Source organism: Poecilia mexicana, unplaced genomic scaffold (assembly GCF_051168715.1).
Source record: "Poecilia mexicana isolate PSO_F unplaced genomic scaffold, ASM5116871v1 scaffold_9, whole genome shotgun sequence".
NCBI classification, from domain to species: Eukaryota; Metazoa; Chordata; class Actinopteri; order Cyprinodontiformes; family Poeciliidae; genus Poecilia; species Poecilia mexicana.
Genome location: NW_028263378.1, coordinates 1,278,478 through 1,306,431, shown reverse-complemented (window position 1 = coordinate 1,306,431; position 27,954 = coordinate 1,278,478). Strand labels below are relative to the sequence as shown.

General features: G+C 36.7%; 1 protein-coding gene across 1 annotated transcript; it reads right to left on the bottom strand.

Moving 5' to 3' along the window:
* Window positions 1-1,813: 1,813 nt before the first annotated feature.
* On the bottom strand, window positions 1,814-27,850 carry LOC106911237 (GTPase IMAP family member 8-like). The gene is made up of 6 exons (XM_088008577.1): window positions 27,630-27,850; window positions 25,253-25,387; window positions 24,640-24,690; window positions 5,549-6,118; window positions 4,414-5,052; window positions 1,814-3,905 (listed from the first exon to the last, which is right to left on the bottom strand). The coding sequence occupies exons 2-6, from the start codon at window positions 25,269-25,271 to the stop codon at window positions 2,482-2,484; spliced, it is 2,703 nt and encodes a 900-aa protein (XP_087864703.1). The 5' UTR covers window positions 25,272-25,387; window positions 27,630-27,850; the 3' UTR covers window positions 1,814-2,481.
* Between the last annotated feature and the right edge of the window lie 104 nt (window positions 27,851-27,954).

Sequence of the window (27,954 nt, the reverse complement as noted above, 5' to 3'; positions counted from 1 at the left end):
GACACGGCGCTCCCCCTAGGGGGTGCGCCCCACAGTTTGGGAACCTCTGCGTTAGACGGAGAGCTGGAGAGCAACATCTCCCTCCTCTCAGAAGGGGAAGTAGAGAGAGGGGGGGGGGGTGTTGTGCAACAAAGAACAATATATAGTCATTCTTATCAAAGTGTCTTGAATAGGAATCAAATAAACACAAAAATGTATTTTTATCACATTTTACATTTCTTATTTCAAATTGCACGTAACATGTCCACTTCAAAAATACACCTGAACAGTCCCACAACATTGTGGTGTTAAATTTAAAGAAAACTTCAAAGTGTTTTACAAACTAATCCACAAGCATTGTTATAGCCAGAATACAGAAAATAATTCTTATTCTGAAAGAATCAATAATATTTGGGAAAGATTTCACTGTTACAATACGAAGAGTTGCATGTACAAAATGTTAATATCTGTATATTTTACCCATCTAGTGTGAAACCTGTGCATATTTGGATGAAAACAACTGATTTCCTGGGAGAAACTGAAGAAAGACAAAGCTCTTCCTCATCAGCTCTCAGTCTCTCTCTGGTTTCAGTTTTTATAGTATCCAGGCTTGAGAAGCTCACTTCACACAGACATGTTGTGGGAAATGGACCCATGTTCTTTCCAACTACTGCTGAGCTTCACTGTCTTTTCATCACTGTCGTCACAGCTAGATACGATGCTCTCACCTGTAACATTCATGCATCACTAATTCTCTTGTTTTAATGTAAGATGCTTTGTACCTACTGCCATCTAGTGGTAAGAAAATCACATCATTACGCCGCTAGCCACTACTACAGCAGACACTCGAAGATGACATTATTTGCAGATAATTAATTTTGAAAAAATATTTTAAAACCAATTACCGTATTTTTTGGACTATAGAGCTCACCATACTATAAACCGCACCTTCAAATTTTTGAGCTGAGTAAAGCAGCTGCTAATTCCTCCCACCTACAAACTGTAAAACCTCAGCCAGTAAAACACATTATTTAAAGGAGATAATTGGAAACTGGGTAATAAGGTGATCCTGTGGCTCTTCTGAATTTATGATGAATTTATGATTTATTGTAATTTTTGTTTATTACAGTCAGGAAGAGACAAAGGCATGTGTAAGTTTTTCTGCATCAGTAAAATAATGTGCTAATAGAAGTTTTGCAATATTTTGAAGGTGGAAAATTAAATTTTACAAGGTGCTAAAGTTATGCATATTTTTCCTAAAGGGTTACAGAATATGTGTAATATTATTTGTGGATATATTTTGCAGCCATTTCAAGTATTTTGATTGGTTGGTGAGTGTTATGAGTTAAGGTAATATTTCTTTAAAAAATCTATTTAATCTGACATAAGGAGAAAATGCAATAAATCAATTATTACATTTTTATACCAGTTTCTGAATTAATATTGTCTTCTGAATAAAACTTATTTGACTAAATGCAAGTTGTTGGTTGTGTTGCTCTGAACTCTAAACTTCTTCAAACTTTTTCATTCTTTGTCTCCGCTGATTCTCTGGTGTTTTCCGTTTGTGTCTCCTGAACAAATGAAGGTGATTCTCCAAATCTTCATTTCCAAACCTGATAACATGAAAACCTGCTGCTGATTCAGGACTCATCTGGGATTCCACCAATAAATATCCACCAAGGCTAATGAGGCATTAGCATCAAATTATCCTCACTGTGTTTGGGATTCTTTAAAAATGGACTCTGAGGTTCAGTAACAGTAAAAGATTATTTATTTCATCATAACTTCATAAATGATTAAGTGTTTGTTACACCATTAATGAAGACACAATGAGTAACATTGATAAAAACTTTATTTTAAAAAATCTATGTTTCAAAACAAACAACCAGAAAATACATCCAGTAAAACTTTAAGTTTCAGATTCCAGATGGTTCATCATTTAACACATGAAGACAAAACTTCACATGTAAAAATAATAATCTGATTATTTATTATTTTAATAAGAACCAAACAATGACAACTTTATACAAGTCACTCATAATTTCACATCTATATTTTTGATACAACAGTTGGAAAATAGTATGAAATAAAAAAAATACTAATAAATTCAAAGAAATTTACATGTCAACTGTATTTATAAAAAAATAAAACATAAAACATCTGCCATAAAAATTAAAAGGTAAAAGAAGAACAGAGCAGGAAAATTAATAGAAATATTAATATAACAATGTTTGTTTCTAACTGATGTTTCTGCTGCAGTAATTTGGAATATTAATTTATTATTGAATAATGATTTTTAATAAAGTACAATGCTTGAAACAAAGTTCACTTTGATTAAAATAAATGTAAAGATCTAAAGAAACTAAAATAGTTTGATTAACTTTACTGAAACCAAAGATCTTCAGGACATTGTGATGCATCACACTGTGTGTTTTTTCTGACATCTTTTGCTTTTTGTTTCTTTTATTCATTTATTTTAATCACATTTATCATAAACATGTTTCATCTGTTTAGTTGTTTCCCTTTAGGTTTTTTTCTGATTTCTTTCTGCTGTTTTTCCTCCATAGATTTTCTTTCCTCTTCATGTTTTTGCAGAAAAGCACAAAACTTTTTCTTGTATTTTTCTTTGAACTCATTAAATTCTTCTGCTTGTTTTCTGGCTTCATCCTCAAACTTCCTCTTTACTTCCTCCAGTTGTTTCTGATATTTTTCCTCTAGTTCTTTCCTCTCCTTCTCCAGTTCTCTCCTCCTCTCCTCATCTTCTCTTCTCTGGTTTTCATATTTCTCTCTCTCTCTCTCATATTTCTCGTGAAGTCTCTTCAGTTCTTCTCGTCTCTCTCCGTCTTCTTGGTGTCGTTTTTCCCACCACTCCTTTCTTTCCGTCTCCCAGGCGTCTCGTTTTTCCTCCATCTGTTTTCTCTTCTCTTCCAGTTTTCTGTCGATTGTTTCCTTTTCTTCTGATTCCTCTTTGATCTTTTTCTCTAAAGCTTGTCGTTCTTCCTCCCACTGATGTTGTTGTCGTTCTTCCTCCTCTTTTCTTTTCTTCTCTTCCTCTTCTCTTTCTCTCTGTTCTCTCTCTTTCTGCTCTCTCTCCTTCCAGTTGTTTTCTTCCATCTCTTTAAATTGTTCTTCTCTCTGTTTTCTCTCTTTTTCCATCTCTTCTCTCTGTTCTTCCATTTTTCTTCTCAGTGATTCTGTTTCTTCTTCGTGTTTCTTCTGAAGTTCCTCCCTCAGTTTCTTTATTTCTCCTTCTTTCTCCTCCAGGATCCTCCTCACCTCTCTCTGTATAGCAACGTCTGCCTCCTGCAGCATCTCGCTGGTGAAACATTTTCCTTTGTTCTTCTCCACCATCTTATTGATCTTCTGGATCAGTTCATTGGCTTGTGATCGGTTCTGTTTATCATAGTTATTAAAAACATGATATCTTCCTCCACAGTCGCTGATCACCTTCTTAAAGGATTCATCACGTCCCTCTCTAAGGTATGTTTCTATCGTTTTCTCCTCATACTGCAGTTTGTCTCCTCCAGTGAACAGGATGAGGGTAAAATCTTCAGAGTTTTTACCAAAAACTTTCTTCATTTGTCTTAAAGTTTGTTTCTCCTCCTCTGTGAATCTGCCGACCTGCATCACCAGCAGGAAGACGTGTGGCCCCGGGGCCAGCAGGCTCATGCACTTCAGCAGCTCCTCATCCACCTGGTCGGGGCTCAGCGTGTTGTCAAACAGACCAGGAGTGTCGACCACAACGACAGAACGACCTCCGATCTCAATCTGAGCTTTCTGACAGTTTTTAGTGATCGACTGCTGAGACGCTTTAGCTTCAAACAGTTTCCTGCCCAGGATGGTGTTTCCTGATGAACTCTTCCCACCGCCGGTTTTCCCGATCAGAACGATACGGAGACAATCGGATACCGGGATCTGCTCAGGATCTGGGTTAGAAAGAAAGATAATAGAAAATTACTAGACTTAATCCTCACAAGGAATGGATTGAAGAAACAAGTTATGATGAAAACTTCTGATTTGCTGAATAACTCCTGTTGTAGTGAAGATTTTATAGATAATTCTCCCAAACTTATTTAGAAAAGAGGAAATTATTTTTAACTGTCATAAAGCTGATGGTTTTACAGCTCAGTCGTATCCTGAGATCTGCAGTTTCCTGATGTCAGGTAGAGAAAAAAGATTTTTTTACTGCTTTCAACTTTCTGTCTGACTCTCAGACAAGATAATGTAACAACGCATTGTAAAAAAAAAATAAAAAAAAAATAAAATAAAGTTGACAAATAAATTAAGACAAAATAATATTGGAAATAGGCTTTTTTTTTATAGCAAAAATAATATTAAACAAGAGAAAAAAAGAAAAGCAGAATTCACTAAACTCATATTGGTAACTGGAATTTCTTTTAAATCCTAATTACGGTAAATGAACATAATATTTACCTGTAACTGCTGTGTTTGACTCAAACTGCTTCAGTTTATTCTGTAGCTGCAGTTTATCCTCCATTTGGCCCCATAATAATGTTTTAGTTGTATAACTGAACAGTTTCTCTCTGTTTCTCTCCACCGTCTCCATCAGTCCTCTGATCTGCCGTCTGTCTCTGATGTTCAGAACTAAATATCTTCCTCCACAGATCTGGAGGAGATCCTGGATGTCCTTGTTCTCTATAAAGTTACCAACATCAGGATGTTCAGGATCTGAGTCTGTGGTGAAGAGGATGATGGTGAAGTCATTGACTCTGGAGCTGAATGTGTCCTGGATGGTGTGTAACTCTCCCTTGTCTTCATCAGTGAGGGGACCCACAGGTAGGACCAGGATGAAGGCGTGGACACCCTCAGGGTCACAGAGGGAGACACACCTGAAGGATTCCTCCATCACTTCCTGCTGAGCTTTTCCACCCAAGGCAGGCAGCTCCACCAGAGAAACCTGACGTCCAAACGCCTCTCCCTGCTTTCTGACACGCTGTGAAGGAAGATCCTCATGACCTAGAATGGCCTTGGCTGCTGACGCCTTCAGTGGGTCACTGGGACCAAACAGAACCAGGTTCAGAGCAGCAGGTCTCTGTTCTCCTTTGGGTTTAACTGCAACAAAACAGACAATAATTATTATAAATTAATATAATCATCATTGAAACAGGAGCAGTATGATGTAGATATTACCAGCATATAACTTTAAATAAATTTGTCTGAACCCTTTTAGACTAAAAACTAAGGAAGTTTAACCTGAAGACTCTTAGATGAAAATGTTTTTATTGATCATTTGGATGGTTTTTAATGTCATGTTTCCGGTTTTAATCTGGTGAATTTAATAACTAGATCTGAGTCTCCAGGCTCAGATTAGAGCCGACTCTTTTTACAACTGAATTTTTAAGTTTAGGACAGAAAATGGACAAAATGTTTCTTCATCTTTAAGACCAATTATTTCAACTACATTTCAACATATAAAAATTAATTCCTGGAATTAAATAATTTAGATTTAGAAAAGAAATATTTCTAGTCCAGTAGTGATAAATGTATTTTAATTTCTCTAAAAGCGATGAACGTAGAGCTACAGAATCAGATTGAATCCTGTTCTTACCAGCAGGTCTGGATCCTGGTCGTTTCTGAGCCTGATCATCTGACGGTAACTCTTCATGTCTCACATGGTTTTCATTGTTTTCTTTCATAATTTGTCCAAAGTGAATCAGCAGCTCCTCACGTTCAGTTTCCTCCATCTTTAAATATCTGTTTCTACATTTCCTGATCAGATTCTTCAGAGGAGAACCGATCACAGAACCTCTCTGTCTGGACTTCAGGGTCAATACCAATGAATGATCAAATGATCGATCACTGAAGGCTTGAAGGATTCTGTAGATTTTATCTTTCTCTCCTTCAGTGAAACTTTCAGGCTGAACAACCAGCAGGAAGACATGAGGACCAGGATCAGAGACTTCAGAACATTTTCTGATGAAAGCTGTCAGTTCTTTTGCTGTGTGGAACGAAACATCTGGAGTGTTGATCACAGATATTTGTTTCTCTTCCAGTTCAGCAGAAATCTTCTTAAAGGTGTTTGATGATCTGGTGAAACCATCAAGTCCCAGTATGAAGTTCCCCACTGATCTCCTCTCAGACCAGTTTCCTCCCAGTAGAACCAGTCTGAGCTCAGACACTGGAGATGAAATGAAAACAATTAAAATAGTTAAAGACATTTAGATCACAGAGAAAGAAAACTTTCAATTTATTGATCCAATAATAATTTATTACAGTTTCTATAAATTTAAACTTCAGACTTTTAGAAAAAAGATTAAGAGAATTTGATCCAAACTATAATGTTTAAAATACTGGATGTTTTATAAGAATATTATGAAATAAACATAACTGGATCATCTCAACAAAGAGTCTGAGTTATTTTTTTGTGTGATTTCTGTATTTCAATCTTAATAACTTGGATCTTTATTTCCAGTGGTGGGAAGTACTTCGTTACTGTACTTAAGTACAGTTTTCGTGTATCTGTACTTTACTTAAGTAGATTTAGTAATGGATACTTTCTACTTTTACTCCACTACATTTTACAGTAAGTATCTGTACTTTCTACTTCACTACATTTCTACTAAACCGTCCCATTACTCGTTACATCCAAGTCGTGTTGCTCTTTTTGTCCGTTAAAATGTGAAGTTCAGGGTCTTAAGGTGGCGCCGTAAAATCCGAGCAATAACGTAACTTAGTGTCTGTTGTCACCCATCGCCTCCACCTTTACTCGCACACGGAGCTCCAGACATGCGCAGTGGTGGATATCCGTCTAATCGTCAGTAATATAATAGCGCTGCATAAACCATAAGATATGGTGACATGTAAAATCAGCAGCGCTTCGCTTTCACGGTGGGACTGAGTCCAACTTTTAGTGTCACTTGGAAGGAAAGCTTAAAGAAAGGTAAGATCTGTGGACGTGATGCTAGCAAAGCTAGCTGTACTGAGACACATGTTGCATCTGGATGAAAAAAAGTTGTCACTCATGCGCTGAATTATTGTGTGGAGGTGTTGACTGAGGTGTCGCCTATATGCAGTGGTGGAGAAAGTACTCAAAAAATGTACTTAAGTAAAAGTACAAATACAAAGTCAAAAATGTACTCAAGTAAAAGTCAAAGTACCACATTAACATTTTACTTAAGTAAAAGTAAAAAAGTACTGGCTTTTAAAAATACTTAAGTATTAAAAGTAAAAGTACTTGCTGAATACATAACCGAATCGCTAATATCATTAAGTGAACTGATCATATTTAATTTTAATACATCAGAAATGTGCCATTTTAATGAACAATGCCACAGATTAAACATGTTCTTATTGTGTTTATTCTCTGTAACAGTTTATACTTAGATATGTGATTCTATGAATCATAATTTCAGGGATGGAAACATCTTGTCTCCTGTCCTAACATAGCATGAACTTCATTAGTGACATTTATTTAGAAAGAAATCCAACTGAAAGGGGATGGAACGAAGGTGTGGGGGGGGGGGAAGACATGCAACCAAGGAGCCACATAGCAGAGTTGTAGTCAAGACCACCGAACCTGAGACCAAGACCAGCACCCTGCACTACATGACACAATAAAATTAAGTTTATCAAAATTGGTTCTCAGATTGATCTGAAAGATCCACATTCCCATAAAAACACCTAGATGTTAAATACTTAGAGCTGAAATTTATTTAACCAGTATCAATTAAAACTCATTTCATTCTGTTTTGCTTTCATCGCTGTGCTACAATCCGCAGAGGTCTCCTGCTATCCCTAGAAAAATAACGCCCTGGGCGGTTGCCCATATTGCCCATGTCAGAAACCACAACTGAAACATCGCAATTAACGGTAAACAACGTTCAACTATGAACCCTGTCCAACGGCGCAACAAGCAGAAGGAGCACCGTGACGGTTCTCACCCTCCCTCCCACTGCGATGTTTGCCACCATGACAGGAGACGAAATCAATCAATGAGCATGCTCTGTGTTCATTCAACTTTTACTTATTCGGCGATTAAATAAACGTGTGTATGTGTTAGCTACTGCAGTGTACACAAGAACAAAGAACGGCTCTCAGTGAGGCTTCAGTCCTTAGGACTTAGTAAAGATCCGCCCAGAAGAATCGGATCGTTCCTGAATGTCATATCACTATATTGCACTTTGGTCACAGCGTTGTCCCATATTTGCGACACCTCAGTCAACACACAATGGCATGAGTGACAACTTTTTTTCATCGCAGATGCAGCATGTGTCTCAGTCAGTACAGCTAGCTTTGCTAGCATCACGTCCACAGATCTTACCTTTATTTAAGCTTTCCTTCTGTTGAGAAAATAAATTTAAAATAAGCTAGTTTTAAAACTAAACATGTCTTGATTCAAATGGCCTAAATTGTGGTTTTAAATCAGTAACTTATTCTGGCCTATTGACCTTTATTTTACCTGTAGTTACAGCAGATGGTTTGCTAGGATCGTTTAAACTGCCTTTTGTCTGCGAGAAAACAATACAGTGGAAGTTCTGGCTTTTCACACTCATCTGTGAAAGGCCGTAAACACGGCAGGGGTTTAGGCTTCAGATAGAGGGTCAGAGATAGCTCCTGGTTGGAGGAGCAAAGGTACGCCTTATTTGAATAAATTAAATACAAGAGGATAAAACTTTCTACACAGAAGTAACACATTAGATTTGCTCTTGCAATTCTCCAAAGATGTCTTTGCACGTCTTTGTTTTCTTTCTTTCCTTCTTTATGTGAGGTAAATGAATGTATGTCTCCGTCGTTCTGCAGTTTCTGGTGTAAGTTTGTGCATTGTCTTACTTCTAAGTTTGTGCATTGTCTTATATTGGATTAAACTCTGTACTTCTGTGATGTCAACACGCATTGTTGTTTCCTTGTGCCTACACGTGGCCCGCCGAGAGGACCTGGGATCTAAAGGAAGAGAGAGCCAAACTGTTTTCTAAGTTTAAACTATTTTAGATAATATTCTTCCTTAACATTTGGGGGCTCGTGCCGGTTCTGGAGTCTCGGTGGGCGGCTGTTTGGCCCTGATTGATCCGTTTCGGCCCGACGCTTCGGTGTGGTAAGACACTATTTAATTGTTTTTTGGTTGTCTGAAGCGCTGTGTCGTTGGACCGTCGCTGATTGCTTTTGGTGTGTGCGGCATCACAGAATTTAGAAACTGCAGCGGTATATATAATCCCTCCTAAAAGAGTCTATAGTTTAAGGATTTGACAATACACATAAACGGGGGTTCGTGGCTGTTCCACGCAGCAGGATTTTGCGCTACCTCTGCTAAAGCTGGGTTTCTTTTGAATTCTTTGCCCTGAGAGTCGTCCCGTACCTCTTTAAAAGAATTTGGGTGTCTGTGTATTAATTAGCATGGGTTTGTATCAGCCGGAGATTACGACTCATCTCCAGTGGACTAATAATTGGACTGGTTTGGGATTAATAGGCCTAGCGGGTTGAATCACCCTACTCAGGTGTAAAAGGACTGAAGCGGGTTGAATCACCCCACCCTGGGACTCTGAATTGAGTGGCCAGGAGTAAAAGGACTGAAAACAGGTTGTATCACCTTGAAGGACTGAGATAAGTTATTTAATTTGGTACAGGTTGAATCACCTTAAAAGGACTGAGAAGTTGAAAATAAAAGAGATTTGTAAAAGTGAAGTTGGAAGATTATAAGATGCATCATACGTTCTTTTGAGCCGGCTCCTGACATTTTCTTTCCTGTCTTTTCTTGGCTGAACTACGACGTCGTCTGTGTATCTGTGTTTGTGTGCGTGCTTGGCTGCGGTTGATCTATTACTGATTTTGTGTCTGTCTTCCGCCGTTATATGTTCCACCACGCGCGCTGCTGTCTGTCTCTGTCTGAGTTGTGTTGAGATTGTGCAGAAGAGATTTGTGTCTTATGTGTTTGTCTATTTTGCTGGATGTTATGTTGCTGTGTTTCTGTTAACTCATGCTTCTGTGGGACAGAGATTTCTTCTCCATTTTGGTTACAGGTTTTGTTTCACAGAGCAGGGGGCCTGATTGACCACTCCATTTGCATTTTGGGAGTGCTGCAGTTCTGTTAGCACTGACATTTCCAGCTCACTCTTTCAGGATTCTTGGAATTTGATGTGAATTTCTTTTAGAACTGTGTTTCATGTTGAAATGAAAAGTACAAATTAACAGATTTACAGATGTTTTTACTTTCTCAGCGGGAGAAATGTGTGGCATCAGTTCCAGGCTGGGGCACTGGAATGATCTCATTGCTTTTTTATACTATTGTAACATTGACAATCACTTCAATTTCTAGGTTTTCTGACACAGGATGGAACACCCTCACTGATTGGAACAAGAGAAAAAACGGGAACATGTGATGTTTTTCTCCTTAACAGTGTTTTCTACACTGTTAATGTAGGACATGTTGGAACACTAATGAATGACTTTGTTTCTTGTAGGACGATCTTCGTGTGCAGCCCATTTTTTCTTATTTCATGACCATATGAATGGTTTTTGGGACTTTCCTACAGGGGGTCTAGTTACTGGGTAGCCATTTAATAACAGTGGGCTATCATGAAATAAGGTTGTGTGTATAGAATGGAGTTTTTGAAATAGGTTCACTCTGAACTGAACAACATTTGAACTACTGGATAATTATGTTTCTTTCAACCATGGTGTTATAATAATTGTGTTTAAGACTTTCTACAGGACATATTTTGGTTTGAAATTTGGGTAAATATGTGTTTGGCAAATGGAATCAGTACAAATTGGGAAGTTCTAACTTTATGGTTCACGAATATCTTTATTACACATTGGAGTGTGATGTACAAATTACAGGTGAACATGGGAATCTTTTCAGTTGCTGTGTGTGAATTACACAATTTGATGTGTTTTCCCAAAGTTTCTGAAGAATTCGAAAATATATTGGTTACATTACAGGTCAACTAATGTACAGCTCCCTTCAAATACTGAGAATGGGGTCTTCTTCCTGCCCTCACGGCCGTGTTGGGGGAGGATCACACCTCAATTAGTTTGGTCAGTTTGATCTGGGGTAACATCCTGCATCTTTCTTACAATGGGGTGTTGAAGAGTCTGCTTGAGTGTGAATGAGAGTGAATGTGTATGCAGATGGCCATTGCTGGGTTTTAGGAAGCGCTATGTAAATATGACGTCACTTTAGGGAGTAGCTGTGTGATATTTTTTCTGATTTTGTACTGTTTAGACACAGTGCATGTTTTGTTTCATAAATTTACTTGTACTACTGCTTTACGGACAATGTTAAAGGTGAAGATTGCATATTTTGGTATCACAATCTGGTTAAAGCTGAATCGTCTGCTTGTGCAGTAGAATTAATACGAAACAAGAATTCAGCCTTGGCTTAAAGCAGATAAATGTAGTTATTAGGAAACTGTCTCATCCACTTTGACTAACAACACTAACAAACTAACCTATATTCTAACTAACTTAACTTGGTTTATATGTCACATGGGTAACTGGTTGGACATGTTGAAATTTTAGCATAATGGGAGAATGTTCTTTGATTTTAGTTTTCCACCTCTAAATTGTTTTTCTTTTTGGAAATAAGAAAAACACAGGGGGATATGATAAAGATAAGAGATTACAGATAGAACTTTGAAATTTACATCATCTCAGTCTAGTTTGAATACTAGATGGATGATTTGGAGAAATGGTGGAACAGCTTACAATATTTTAGTTTTTCAGCAAATTATTATATAACAGTAACAGATTCCAAATTGTTTTCAAAATGATAATTTTATTATATCAACAGGGGGAGAAGGAGAAGTAGACCCTAATTCCTGGTAAATTTTTGGATACGGTTAATTGTAAATTAGTTAATCAATAATTTTGACTTTTTTTCATTCAATAAGAGGGAATTATGGATTTCTTTAATGTAGAGTCATATTGCCTTCCTGCTTGACTAAAATATGGTGTATGTGATATAGAAGCTTCTACTGAATTAGATTTGATCATCTAAAATTGAACAGCTTTAAACAACATCTATGTCATTTTTATTTACATTTCAAATTGTTGATGGATTTCTGCATCACTGCTGATTTTTAATAAGATACAGTTGGGTGTAAATTGTGAATTTTGAGGAAAATTTTGGTTAAAACTGCTATGAAATTCAAATAAAATGTGAATAACTTCTGAAATTTTAAAATAGGACTTTGTCTTGAAGCGTGGGACAATGATAAAGATGTTTGGTATTTAGTAGAACAATATGAAATTCATAATTATTTGACAAAGTGCAATTCAATCACAACTTTTATAAGTGTTAGTACTAGGACATTCTGGATTTTGTTCTAATTCTTTAATGAGTTTGTGAGGTGATTTTAAAACTTGTAGTTGATATTTGGCACAAACAGAGTGAATGTCATTGAGGTATTGACGTCTATTGATTTTGAACAGTAAGTGTCTTTATTTTCTTAATTCTTGCACATCTGATGGTGGAATGTTTTAACACATTTCTATGTTTATTCTTTTGCAGTTCAGGATTTGGGGCAGTTGGTCATTTGTGCTGTAACAACAAATCTAGAGCTACAAAGGAGGATGCATCACAAGATAAAATAAATTTTATTTATAATAGTGAAAGTAACAAAATGTGGCATATATAAGTTTTGATTTTTTTAATTACTTTGTATTATTTTTTCTCTGGCAGTTCTCCTTCCTTCTGACTTGATGGCGATCTTTGGGGCAGGGTCTTTCTAGCTCAGAGATCATGGGACGATGTATTTGAAGGGATCTTCTTGATTACCACATAAGGCCAATGTTGTTTCTGCTGAACAAGGACATGATGATGCTGAACTGTGCCCATCTTCTGCTGGACTGCTGTATGAAAGCCAAGAAGCTATTGAACGATTACTAAGGTCAGTGAAGATGAACTGTGTTCTTCTGTTGTCACGTGAGGGCAAAGTGCTGCTCTCAGGACCTGGCAACAGATGTCTCCTTTGGGTGTTGTTTTTCACACCTGGCTGAAAACAAAAGGGACTCAGGCGTTATTATGAGAGTCCTCTACGGCCGGGAATCAGCAGGGAGTCGGGACCTCAAAGATCAAAGCCTTTTGTCCAAACCCAGTCGGGGGTTTCAGAGGATGACTGATCTGCTGGTTTCTACGTCCTGCTCTGTCGACCACGAAAGGCTGACCAAAGTTCATCAAACAGGGACTGTATCCAGATATTTCTGCACTGCGGGAATGACTGCTACTCTGGACACCTTCTGATTCAGCAGATAAAGAATTGGGGCATGGCAAGTCGCTCAGCAGTGGTCCTGTTGTGTGTTCTCATGCTTGATCCTGGATTCTCACCTCTGATCATGTGACCTGAGCGCCAAAGCCCACTCCTGGGGTTCCCTTCAGTCTGCAGGTTGGAGACGAAATGGATGCCAACAAAACTTAGTAGTGGTGAATAAGTTATTTTTAATTTTTGTAGTGTGTGATGCCATTGTTCTCTCCTTAATTTAGTTATAGCACAGATGCGCCCTGTTGCCTTCACGTCCTGAACCCATGCTGTGAAATGCTAAGTGTTGAGGACACCCCATCTCCTGGTGTCAGAGGTTTTACAATGCAGTTTGAGGGTTGGTGTGAACCAACGGTTACGACTCTGCATTTCTCGGAAATGCATTAACTTCCTCCATGATTCACTCTGTTTGTCTCACAAAATGCTAATGTGTTTTTCCCTTCCTGCCTAAAACAGGAATGGGAAGGGAACTATTACAATTACAAAAGTTTTTCTTAACCATAGCTGAATTTCATTGTGTGTTACGTTTCATCTACTAAACAAGATGATCTAAATTTTATTTGGCCTATTTTATGGTGGCTAACATTCAGTGACAACTAAATTTAAATTTAAATGGAATTTGAAATTAAGGTGCTAAAGTGGATTGAAGTGTGTCTATAGAGCTTACTGAGCTAATAGCACCAAGTTCTGTGTTGATTTCATGAATTTAATCAAACATTAAATTATTTGATTGAGGTGTGCAGATTGTAACAGCATCTGGGACACCATGTTTGAATTACATCCAACTGTGTTATATGATGGTAAGGTTAGCAGTGACAGCAGGTCTCATCTCAATGAGTTGTATGTGATTTTTATTGTTTTCTATGACAGAACATTTGTTCTGTTATAGAAACAAGGGGAAATGAATGGAATTGATCTAATAAGCAAATTTTAGTTTGGATTTCTCTTTACTTCTTGGCAAAAGAGGTTATTGAAATTAAAACAAAATTCATTAAATATGAGCTAACTATTTGGATATGGAATAACTAAAATTTATAAATTGAATACACTAAACTTAATATTACCTATCAAATAATTTACATAAAACAGTGTTTCTTAAAACAGGGAAGGTGATTGTTGGATTGTTGAATCTCTATTCATATGATTGAAAATAAGTTGTTTAACTAAGACATCCAGGAAGGTCTAAGCTAAATATTTACATCATTTAATAAACTTAGCTGTATGGAATTTCTCCCCAAAACTGAAAATGCATTGATAATTGATAAACAATATAAAAAGGGTAATAAATTATCCAATTAAATATTTTATAAATAGGTTTTCAAAAGAATAAATGGATTAAAGGTAAAAATGGTTGAAATTTTGGGATTTAAAACCATGATTGGAATAAAGCAAATCATTTTGATATTTAGTGACACGGTTAACTTTACTCATGTAAAACAGGCTGATCATACTTTAAGGTTTTAAAATGGAAAATATGATGATTGAAACTAAATTGGTCTAATTTGGAGATTTACAAATGAACAATTATGGAACTGCTTCTAAAATATGGTTAAGGTTTGGGTTCAACACGATAGGAAACATTTACTTCTCGTATAGGCTTTATATAAAAAGAGGGTCAAAAGATTGACAAAATACAATTCTAAATGAGCAGCTTCTTAAAATGCGAAGTTTACTGATTTATAATACAAAAGGAAAATTACTGGAAGAGACTTAACATAAGGAAATAAATGATAATTAGGAATAAAGTTTTAAAGAGAAATAAATAAACTAAAAGCTACCACAAAATCTCTTCCTTCCTGATAATACAATGAAGTAACTATTAAAATAAGATTTGAGAACAAGACCAATATATGACTTGAAACAATAAGGAATAATTAGAGTATTAATCAATAAATCAGTGCAAATAAAATATTAATAAGGAATTACTTGTTAAAATACATTAAGGAGCTCTAGATAGGTGACAGACTCTGTTCCAGTACGCCAACCAGCTGATGACCTCATTGGATAACAAAGGACCACAACCTGGTGTGACTGAGGATCTTCCCTGGCCAGAGGACGACCTCACACCTAGATGTTCATCAGGATTTCTTTCATTCTACTCTGCTTTTGATGTCATCAAATTGGAAAAGAGGGAACGGCCTTTTTGTTAAACTCACCAAATTCTGGGCATAATAATCCCTAAATAGGTGAGCATCGGTTACTGAGCTGACGACCCTGAGTTCAAAACTATAAGGAAAATGAGCTGCTGGAGACCAGAGGATCATCTTTGTTTTTCCTATTAACAAGTTTTCATCTTTCATCTACGACGTGCCAACGAACTCATCTTACTTCAAGGAGCATCAAGAAGCAGAGACACAAAATGAAGATATGTAAAAAAAAAAAAAAAAGAAAAAAAAATTGTACAAAAACTATTCAACTGGAGGTTTATTAATAGCTTGTAAGTCTTTTATATGCAGTATATTGTATCTAACTTGCTCATTTACTGCAGGGATAATTTTGGACAAATATTTGTGTAACATCCTATTTACATCAGGAATATGATTGACTTTTCTAAAATATCATTTTAAGTATTACATTAAGATTTGTGGTAAGGTTTCTGTTAAGTATTGATAAATTTATGCATCATCTTTTGGTAAGATATGACTATGGGCTAGATGATTTTGAACATTTATTTTAAGTTGTGAATCCTTTATATGATTTTGCTGTCTGATTTTATGTGCTATTAATATGCCAACATTTTAACAACAAATGTTATGTAGAAGGTTGCATGCAAAAAGAGAGGCGTAATTTATCAGCTATAATATGGTGTTTCTGAATTTAGGCTTATACTATCACATAGCATATTTTAAAATTATATTTTAGAGTGTAATCTCTATTAAGAGATTAAAAGAGGGAACTGTTGAGAAAATAAATTTAAAATAAGCTAGTTTTAAAACTTAACATGTCTTGATTCAAATGGCCTAAATTGTGGTTTTAAATCAGTAACTTATTCTGGCCTATTGACCTTTATTTTACCTGTAGTTACAGCAGATGGTTTGCTAGGATCGTTTAAACTGCCTTTTGTCTGTGAGAAAACAATACAGTGGAAGTTCTGGCTTTTCACACTCATCTGTGAAAGGCCGTAAACACGGCAGGGGTTTAGGCTTCAGATAGAGGGTCAGAGATAGCTCCTGGTTGGAGGAGAAAAGGTACGCCTTATTTGAATAAATTAAATACAAGAGGATAAAACTTTCTACACAGAAGTAACACATTAGATTTGCTCTTGCAATTCTCCAAAGATGTCTTTGCACGTCTTTGCTTTTCTTGCTTTCCTTCTTTCCATTTATGTCAGGTAAATGAATGTATGTCTCCGTTGTTCTGCAGTTTCTGGTGTAAGTTTGTGCATTGTCTTACTTCTAAGTTTGTGCATTGTCTTATATTGGATTAAATTCTGTAATTCTGTGGTGTCAACACGCATTGTTGTTTTTCCTTGTGCCTACACGTGGCCCGCCGAGAGGACCTGGGATCTAAGGAAGAGAGAGAGACAACTTTTTTCCAAAGTTAAACCTATTTTAGAAAATTCTTCCTTAACATTTGGGGGCTCGTGCCGGTTCTGGAGTCTCGGTGGGCGGCTGTTTGGCCCTGATTGATCCGTTTCGGCCCGACGCTTCGGTGTGGTAAGACAATGTTTAATTGTTTCTTGGTTGTCTGAAGCGCTGTGTCGTTGGACCGTCGCTGATTGCTTTTGGTGTGTGCGGCATCACAGAATTTAGAAACTGCAGCGGTATATATAATCCCTCCTAAAAGAGTCTATAGTTTAAGGATTTGACAATACACATAAACGGGGGTTCGTGGCTGTTCCACGCAGCAGGACTTTGCGCTACCTCTGCTAAAGCTGGGTTTCTTTTGAATTCTTTGCCCTGAGAGTCGTCCCGTACCTCTTTAAAAGAATTTGGGTGTCTGTGTATTAATTAGCATGGGTTTGTATCAACCCGGAGATTACGACTCATCTCCAGTGGACTAATAATTGGACTGGTTTGGGATTAATAGGCCTAGCGGGTTGAATCACCCTACTCAGGTGTAAAAGGACTGAAGCGGGTTGAATCACCCCACCCTGGGACTCTGAATTGAGTGGCCAGGAGTAAAAGGACTGAAAACAGGTTGTATCACCTTGAAGGACTGAGATAAGTTATTTAATTTGGTACAGGTTGAATCACCTTAAAAGGACTGAGAAGTTGAAAATAAAAGAGATTTGTAAAAGTGAAGTTGGAAGATTATAAGATGCATCATACGTTCTTTTGAGCCGGCTCCTGACATTTTCTTTCCTGTCTTTTCTTGGCTGAACTACGACGTCGTCTGTGTATCTGTGCTTCGCTGCGGTTGATCTATTACTGATTGTGTGTCTGTCTGCCGTTATATGTTCCACCACGCGCGCTGCTGTCTGTCTCTGTCTGAGTTGTGTTGAGATTGTGCAGAAGAGATTTGTGTCTTATGTGTTTGTCTATTTTGCTGGATGTTATGTTGCTGTGTTTCTGTTAACTCATGCTTCTGTGGGACAGAGATTTCTTCTCCATTTTGGTTACAGGTTTTGTTCCACAGAGCAGGGGGCCTGATTGACCACTCCATTTGCATTTTGGGAGTGCTGCAGTTCTGTTAGCACTGACATTTCCAGCTCACTCTTTCAGGATTCTTGGAATTTGATGTGAATTTCTTTTAGAACTGTGTTTCATGTTGAAATGAAAAGTACAAAATGACAGATTTACAGATGTTTCTACTTTCTCAGCGGGAGAAATGTGTGGCATCAGTTCCAGGCTGGAGCACTGGAATGATCTCATTGCTTTTTTATAATATTGTAACATTGACAATCACTTCAATTTCTAGGTTTTCTGACACAGGATGGAACACCCTCACTGATTGGAACAAGAGAAAAAATCGAGAACATGTGATGTTTTTTCTCCTTGACAGTGTTTTCTACACTGTTGATGTAGGACATGTTGGAACACTAATGAATGACTTTGTTTCTTGTAGGACGATCTTCGTGTGCAGCCCATTTTGCATATTACAAGACCACGTGAACGGTTTTTGGGATTTTCCTACAGGGGATCTAGTTACTGGGTAGCCATTTAATAACAGTGGGCTATCATGAAATACGGTTGTGTGTATAAAATGGAGTTTTTGAAATAGGTTCACTCAAAACTGAACAACATTTGAACTACTGGATAATTATGTTTCTTTCAAGCATGGTGTTATAATAATTGTGTTTAAGACTTTCTACAGGACATATTTTGGTTTGAAATTTGGGTAAATATGTGTTTGGAAGATGGAATCAGTATAAATTGGGAAGTTCTAACTTTATGGTTCACAAATATCTTTATTTCACATGTGGGAGTGTGACGAACGCATTACATGTGAACATGGGGATCTTTTCAGTTGCTGTAGGTGAATTACACTATTTAATGTGTTTTCCCGGAGTTTCTGACGAATTTGAAAATATATTGGTTACATTACAGGTCAACTAATGTAAAGATGCCTTCAAATACTGAGAATGGGGTCGTGTTCATGCTCTCACGGCCGTGTTGGGGGCAGATCACACCTCACTTTGTTTGGTCAGCTTGATCTGGGGTAACATCCTGCATCTTCTTACAATGGGGTGTTGAAGAGTCTGAATGAGGATGAATGTGTATGCAAATGGCCATTGCTGGGTTTTAGGAAGCGCTATGTAAATATGACGTCACTTTGGGGAGTAGCTGTGTGATATTTTTTTTTTTTCTGATTTTGTACTGTTTAGACACAGTGCATGTTTTGTTTAATAAATATACTTTTATTACTGCTTTACAGACCATTTTAAAGGTGATGATTACATATTTTGGTATCACAATCTGGGTGAAGCTGAATCGTCTGCTTGTGCAGTAGAATTAATACGAAACAAGAATTCAGCCTTGGCTTGAAGAAGATAAATGTAGTACTTAGGAAACTGTCTTATAAACTTTGACTAACAACACTAACAAACTAACCTAACTTCTAACTAAATTAACTTGGTTTATATGTCACATGGGTAACTGGTTGGACATGTTGAAATTTTAGCACAATGGGGAAAGTCTCCTATTTTGGTTTTCCACCTCTAAATTGTTTTTCTTTTTGGAAATAAGAAAAACACAGGGGGATATTATAAAGATAAGATATTACTGATAGAACTTTGAAATTTACATCATCTCAGTCTATTTTGAATATTGGATGGATGATTTGGAGAAATGGTGGAACATCTTACAATATTTTAGTTTTTCAGCAAATTATTATATAACAGTAACAGATTCCAAATTCTTTTCAAAATGATAATTTTATTATATCAACAGGGGGAGAAGGAAAAGTAGACCCTAATTCCTGGTAAATTTTTGGATACGGTTAATTGTAAATTAGTTAATCAATAATTTTGACTTTTTTTCATTCAATAAGAGGGAATTATGGATTTCTTTAATGTAGAGTCATATTGCCTTCCTGCTTGACTAAAATATGGTGTATGTGATATAGAAGCTTCTACTGAATTAGATTTGATCATCTAAAATTGAACAGCTTTAAACAACATCTATGTCATTTTTATTTACATTTCAAATTGTTGATAGATTTCTGCATCACTGCTGACTTTAATTATATACAGTTGGGTATAAATTGTGAATTTTGAGGAAAATTTTGGTTAAAACTGCTATGAAATTGAATAACTTCTGAAATTTCAAAATAGGACTTTGTCTTGAAGCGTGGGACAATGATAAGGATGTTTAGTATTTAGTAGAACATTATGAAACTCATAATTATTTGACAAAGTGCAATTCAATCACAACTTTTATAAGTGTTAGTACTAGGACATTCTAGATTTTGTTCTAATTTTTTAATGAGTTTGTGAGGTGATTTTAAAATTTGTAGTTGATATTTGGCACAGGCAGAGTGAATGTCATCGAGGTATTGACGTCTATTGATTTTGAACAGTAAGTGTCTTTATTTTCTTAATTCTTGCACATCTGATGGTGGAATGTTTTAATACATTTCTATGTTTATTCTTTTTGCAGTTCAGGATTTGGGGCAGTTGGTCATTTGTGCTGTAACAACAAATCTAGAGCTACACAGGAGGATGCATCACAAGATAAAATAAATTTTATTTATAATAGTGAAAGTAACAAAATGTGGTTTACATGAGTTTTGATTTTTTAATTACTTTGTATTATTTTTTCTTTGGCAGTTCTCCTTCCTTCTGACTTGATGGCGATCTTGGGGGCAGGGTCTTTCTAGCTCAGAGATCATGGGACGGTGTGATTAGAAAGGATCTTCTTGATTACCACATAAGGCCAATGTTGTTGCTGCTGAACAAAGACATGACGATGCTGAACTGTGCCCATCTTCTGCTGGACTGCTGTATGAAAGCCAAAACTGTTGAACGATTACTAAGGTCAGTGAAGATGAACTGTGTTGTCACGTGAGGGCAAAGTGCTGCTCTCAGGACCTGGCAACAGATGTCTCCTTTGGGTGTTGTTTTTCACACCTGGCTGAAAACAAAAGGGACTCAGGCGTTATTATGAGAGTCCTCTACGGCCGGGAATCAGCAGGGAGTCGGGACCTCAAAGATCAAAGCCTTTTGTCCAAACCCAGTCGGGGGTTTCAGAGGATGACTGATCTGCTGGTTTCTACGTCCTGCTCTGTCGACCACTAAAGGCTGACCAAAGTTCATCAAACAGGGACTGTATCCAGATATTTCTGCACTGCGGGAATGACTGCTACTCTGGACACCTTCTGATTCAGCAGATAAAGAATTGGGCCATGGCAAGTCGCTCAGCAGTGGTCCTGTTGTGTGTTCTCATGTTTGATCCTGGATTCTCACCTCTGATCATGTGACCTGAGCGCCAAAGCCCACTCCTGGGGTTCCCTTCAGTCTGCAGGTTGGAGATGAAATGGATGCCAACAAAACTTAGTAGTGGTGAATAAGTTCTTTTTAAATTTTTGTAGTGTGTGATGCCATTGTTCTCTCCTTAATTTAGTTATGGCACAGATGCACCCTGTTGCCTTCACGTCCTGAACCCATGCTGTGAAATGCTAAGTGTTGAGGACACCCCATCTCCTGGTGTCAGAGGTTTTACAATGCAGTTTGAGGGTTCGTGTGACCCAACGGTTACGACTCTGCATTTCTCGGAAATGCATTGACTTCCTCCATGATTCACTCTGTTTGTCTCACAAAATGCTAATGTGTTTTTCCCTTCCTGCCTAAAACAGGAATGGGAAGGGAACTATTACAATTACAAAAGTTTTTCTTAACCATAGCTGAATTACATTGTGTGTTACGCTTCAACTACAAAGAAGATGATCTAAATTTTATTTGCATAGTACAGGGGCTACCATTCAGTGACAACTAAATTAAATTGAATTTAAAATTAAGGTGCTAAAGTGGATTGAAGTGTGTCTATAGAGCTTACTGAGCTAATGACACCAAGTTATGTGTTGATTTCATAAATTTAATCAAACATTGAATTCTTTGATTGAGGTGTGCAGATTGTAACAGCATCTGGGACACCATGTTTGAATTACATCCAACTGTGTTATATGATGGTAAGGTTAGCAGTGTCAGCAGGTCTCATCTCAATGAGTTGTATGTGATTTTTATTGTTTTCTATGACAGAACATTTGTTCTGTTATAGAAACAAGGGGAAATGAATGGAATTGATCTAATAAGCAAATTTGTAGTTTGGATTTCTCTTTACTTCTTGGCAATAGAGGTTATTGAAGTTAAATCAAAATTCATTGAATATGAGCTAACTATTTGGATATGGAATAACTAAAATTTATAAATTGAATACACTAAACTTAATATTACTTGTCAAATAATTTATATAAAAAGTGTTTCTTAAAATAGGGAAGGTGATCGTTAGATTGTTGAATCTCTATTCATATGATTGAAAATAAGTTGTTTAACTAAGACATCCAGGAAGGTTTAAACTAAATATTTACATCATTTAATGAACTTAGCTGTATCAAATTTCTCCCCAAAACTGAAAATGCATTGATAATTGATAAACACTATAAAAAGGGTAATTCATTATCCAATTAAATATAAATAGGTTTTCAAAAGAATAAATGGATGATTTTGAACATTTATTTTAGGATTTGAATCCTTTATATGATTTTGCTGTGATTTTATGTGCTCCAACATTTTAACAACAAATGTTATGTAGAAGGTTCCATGCAAAAAGAGGGGCGTAATTTATCAGCTATAATATGGTGTTTCTGAATTTAGGCTTATACTATCACATAGTATATTTTAAACTTATATTTTGGAGTGTAATCTCTATTAAGAGATTAAAAGAGGGAACTGTTGAGAAAATAAATTTAAAATAAGCTAGTTTTAAAACTTAACATGTCTTGATTCAAATGGCCTAAATTGTGGTTTTAAATCAGTAACTTATTCTGGCCTATTGACCTTTATTTTACCTGTAGTTACAGCAGATGGTTTGCTAGGATCGTTTAAACTGCCTTTTGTCTGTGGGAAAACAATACAGTGGAAGTTGTAGCTTTTCACACTCATCTGTGAAAGGCCGTAAACACGGCAGGGGTTTAGGCTTCAGATAGAGGGTCAGAGATAGCTCCTGGTTGGAGGAGAAAAGGTACGCCTTATTTGAATAAATTAAATACAAGAGGATAAAACTTTCTACACAGAAGTAACACATTAGATTTGCTCTTGCAATTCTCCAAAGATGTCTTTGCACGTCTTTGCTTTTCTTGCTTTCCTTCTTTCCATTTATGTCAGGTAAATGAATGTATGTCTCCGTTGTTCTGCAGTTTCTGGTGTAAGTTTGTGCATTGTCTTACTTCTAAGTTTGTGCATTGTCTTATATTGGATTAAATTCTGTAATTCTGTGGTGTCAACACGCATTGTTGTTTTTCCTTGTGGCTACACGTGGCCCGCCGAGAGGACCTGGGATCTAAAGGAAGAGAGAGAGACAACTTTTTTCCAAAGTTAAACCTATTTTAGAAAATTCTTCCTTAACAACGTCTTTGTTTTCTTTCTTTCCAAGTCTGTGAGGTAAATGAATGTATGTCTCCGTTGTTCTGCAGTTTCTGGTGTAAGTTTGTGCATTGTCTTACTTCTAAGTTTATGCATTGTCTTACTTTGGATTAAACTCTGTAATTCTGTGATGTCAACACGCATTGTTGTTTCCTTGTGCCTACACGTGGCCCGCCGAGAGGACCTGGGATCTAAAGGAAGAGAGAGCCAAACTGTTTTCTAAGTTTAAACTATTTTAGATAATATTCTTCCTTAACACTTCCAAGTGACGCTAAAAGTTGGACGAAGTCCCCACCGTCTGTTAAAGCGAAGCGCTGCTGATTTTACATGTCACCATATCTTATGGTTTATGCAGCGCTATTATATTACTGACGATTAGACGGATATCCACCACTGCGCATGTCTGGAGCTCCGCGTGCGAGTAAAGGTGGAGGCGATGGGTGACAACAGACACTAAGTCACATTATTGCTTGGATTTTACGGCGCCACCTTAAGACCCTGAACTTCACATTTTAACGGAAAAGAGAGCAATGCGACTTGGATGTAACGAGTAACGCGACGGTTTTGTAGAAATGTAGTGAAGTAGAAAGTACAGATACTTACTGTAAAATGTAGTGGAGTAAAAGTAGAAAGTATCCATTATTAAATCTACTTAAGTAAAGTACAGATACACGAAAACTGTACTTAAGTACAGTAACGAAGTACTTGCACTTCGTTACTTCCCACCACTGCCTATATGGGACAACGCTGTGACCAAAGTCTGCATTGATATGACATTCAGGAACGATCCGATTCTTCTGGACGGATCTTTACTGATTAAATTTATTTCAGCTCGAAGTATTTAATATCTAGGTGTTTTATGGAAATGTGGATATTTCAGATCAATTTGAGAAGCAATTTTGAAGGTAAAACTTAATGTTTTTGTGTCACGTAGCGCAGGGTGCTGGTCTTGACTTGATCTTGGGTAGGTGGTCTTGACTACAACTCTGCTACTGGCTCCTGGTTGCATGTTCTCCCCCACCCACCTTTTTTCCATCCCCTTTCTGTTGGATTTCTTTCAAAAAAAAAAGCGAAGTTCATGCTATGTTCGGACAGGAGACAAGATGTTTCCATCCCTGAAATTATGATGCATAGAATCACATGTCTAAGTCTAAACTATGTTACAGAGAGTAAACACAATAAAAACATGCTTTATCTGTGACATTGTTCATTAAAATGGCACATTACTGATGTATTAAAATTAAATATGATCAGTTCACTTAATGATATTGTATTAGGGATTAGGTATTATTCAGCAAGTACTTTTACTTTTAATACTTAAGTATTTTTAAAAGACAGTACTTTTTTACTTTTACTTAAGTACATTTTTTGAGTACTTTCTCCACCACTGTTTATTCCTCATCAGAGTAAATCAGTTAAACTCACTGGAAGGAGGAATAATTTCCAGGCTGTTGCTTCGTTTCACAGGCTGCAGATCTGGAAAGATTAAAAGACTTTTCAGAAAACTGAGAGAATAAAACTAAAATAATTCAAACATCTAAAGTTCTCCAGAAACCAAACAGATTCAAGAACTAAACTGATGTTCTGAAACATAATTGGGTTTAATAACTGATACAAACCAAAACAGGAGAGAATTAAACTATATCTGCTTGTGAAACTTTAATAAAGAGAATTAATCACATTTATTTCTGATCAAACTTTCTTGGAGGATTAATTTTACAGAGCAGAGGAGAACCCAACCGGTCCAAAGATCCATTTTCCTGAAGCCGGTAAAGGAAACTGACTGAACAAACTAATGAAGGTCACTGACAAGTTTAGAGTCTCTAATCATTTCCTCTTTTTAAAACACATAAAATAAACATATTTCTTTAAAAACAGAGAATTTTCTCTAACAACAAAGAAACTTTTACAATATTTTCAACCTCAGCTCATCTAATTACTGTAAAAACCCAAAAACATGAAACAAAATGTTTCAATATGAACCATATAAACTATAATCACATTTAACTTCAACTTAAGTGGCAATCAAAAAACTCACCAGGTTCTGCAGTGGCCATGATGTCACTCTGCCACACTGGACCGACCCGACCAGAACCTGAACCAGAACCTGAACCAGAACCTGAACCAGAACCTGAACCAGAACCTCAGGTTCCTATCAGAGACAGTAAAATATCTGAGGGAAAAAAACATGTTGAGATGAAGTTTCAGCATGTTTGACATGTTGAAACAGTTTGACATTCAGAAACAAACAAAAAAATCAATTTACATTTTATGTAAAAACACAACAATAATTATTCATAACCTTCTCAAAAATCTTAAAGTCATCAAACTGTTTCTCATGTTCTCTGGTTTTTATCTTTGGTGATGAGCTGCAGTTCTCAGAGGTTGGAAGGCCTCTTCACCATCACCCTAATCTTTGCCTCACTGTCACATTCAAATCAGGACTTTAACTAGGCCAATCCAAATTATTAATATTACTGGCAATCAGAAGAAACATGTTGGTCACATAAACGATCATTTAATTTAAACCTAAATCTGCCAGAGATAAGAATAACTGAATATTTATGATAATTAAAAATAAACATTCTGATAATCTGAATGTGAACGACATGTTTTATAGATGATTATGGTTCTAATTAATGGAGTTTATTTCTGTCTGATCAGATTTAATCTTCAGTCTGACTGTAACATTCACCAGTAGAGACCAGTTTAGTTCCCACTGAGTGACTGGGAGCAGAAATCCCCAGTTCAACCAGTTCAACCAGTTCTTCCACAGCATTCAGCTGGGAGGAACCAGTTGGCTCTGAAAGACGTTTCGCTGCAGATTTAGAGATGAAGATTAAATGTCAGTTGGTTCAGAAACCAGATCAGCAGGAAGTTTAAGGAAAAGACGTTAGAAAAACAACCAGAGCTTCAACTGCATGGAAAACTAAATCTGTCAACAGGTTTAGGTTAGTTAATCTAAGAATAAAATAAAATAACTTTAACCTGATCAGGATCATGTGATTCACATGAATCCAGTTCAGATCTAATCAGTTATACTGAACTCATGTAAAAACTACAGTTTGATAAAATCACTGCTAGTTCTTTTCCAAAAGTTTCTCTAATAAATGTAACATCAACCTCTGGTTATGAATCACTATAACTGCCTGAAAGTAAGAAAACAACAAACAGCATCCAAAACCAGAAAGACAAATACAGGTCCTTCTCAAAAAATGAGCATATTGTGATAAAGTTCATTATTTTCCATAATGTAATAAAAATTAAACTGTCATATATTAGATTCATTGCACACCAACTGAAATATTTCAGGTCTTTTATTGTTTTAATACTGATGATTTTGGCAAACAGCTCATGAAAACCCAAGAAGATTCCTGAGGCTTTTAAAAACTCCCAGCCTGGTTCATTACTCAAAACCACAATCATGGGTCAGACTGCTGACCTGACTGCTGTCCAGAAGGCCATCATTGACACCCTCAAGCAAGAGGGTGAGACACAGAAAGACATTTCTGAACCAATAGGCTGTTCCCAGAGTATCAAGGCTCCTCAGTGGGAAGGAAAAGGCAGAAAAGCTGCACAACGAGAAGAGGTGACCCTGAGGAAGACTGAAGGGCCGATTCCAGACCTTGGGGGAAGCAGTGGACCGAGTCTGGAGTAGAAACATCCAGAGCCACTGTGCACAGGCGTGTGCAGGAAATGGGCTACAGGTCCCTCATTCCCCAGGTCAAAGGTCAAGCCACTTTGATCCAGAAACAGCAGCAGAAGCGCCTGACCTGGGCTACAGAGAAGCAGCACTGGACTGTTGCTCAGTGGTCCAAAGGAAATCCAGGTGCCAGAGTCTGGAGGTAATGAACCAGGCTGGGAGTTTTTAAAGCCTCAGGAATCGTTTACAGGTGTTTAGAGTTACTTTGTTGATTCAGATGATGAGGTTTATTGCTCGTTCAGAGAACCTTTTCATGATATGCTATTTTTTTGAGACGGGGATTTTGGGTTTTCATGAGCTGTTTGCCAAAATCATCAGTATTAAAACAATAAAAGACCTGAAATATTTCAGTTGGTGTGCAATGAATCTAAAATATGACAGTTTAAAAATTATGAACTTTATCACAATATACTAATTTTTTGAGAAGGACCTGTATTTCATAAAAAGGAAAATTTTAACCAGAAAAACAACAAAGAAAACTTCTAATAAGAATAAATCTGTAAATGCAACAGAGCTGATAACTTCTATGTTGTTTTTCTAGAGCTGCATCTGTCAGAGTGACTCATAACTATGGAAACTATTTTAAAAAAGACAGTGACTTTTAAAATGACAGCTTTGATTAAAAATACATTAAATAAAATAGATCATAATCTCAACAGCTTCTTGTTCACATGAACCATATATACTTTGAGAAAAAAAAATCTTGACTCACCTGTTGATGTTTGACTGTAGTTTCAGAAATAAAGTAAAGTTAAAAACTCATATTGATTCTATAAAAGCATCTTAAAATCTAAGTCTAGTTAAATAAAATCCTCTCTTCTCTCTGACTGTTTCTGCTCCTCTGCTGAAGTTCGACTGCAGATGTTCCAGTAAAATTCCTGTCTGGGTGTTACTGACATGTTTCTTCCTCATTCCTGCAGAAACAAAGTTTTCCTTCACAGAAAAGCTGCAGGCCTCAAACTGAACCAACAGGAAGCAGATCAAACACATGGAAAGTTTACTGCTTTCATAACCAGAATTAAAAATGTACTTACAAT

Excerpts from the sequence above, each read along its gene's own strand:
- LOC106911237 (XM_088008577.1), bottom strand. Across the intron at positions 5,053-5,548 it reads ACCAGGATCCAGACCTGCTG|TTAAACCCAAAGGAGAACAG; the intron begins GTAAGAACAGGA and ends GTTTTGTTGCAG. Across the intron at positions 3,906-4,413 it reads GTCAAACACAGCAGTTACAG|ATCCTGAGCAGATCCCGGTA; the intron begins GTAAATATTATG and ends TTTCTAACCCAG.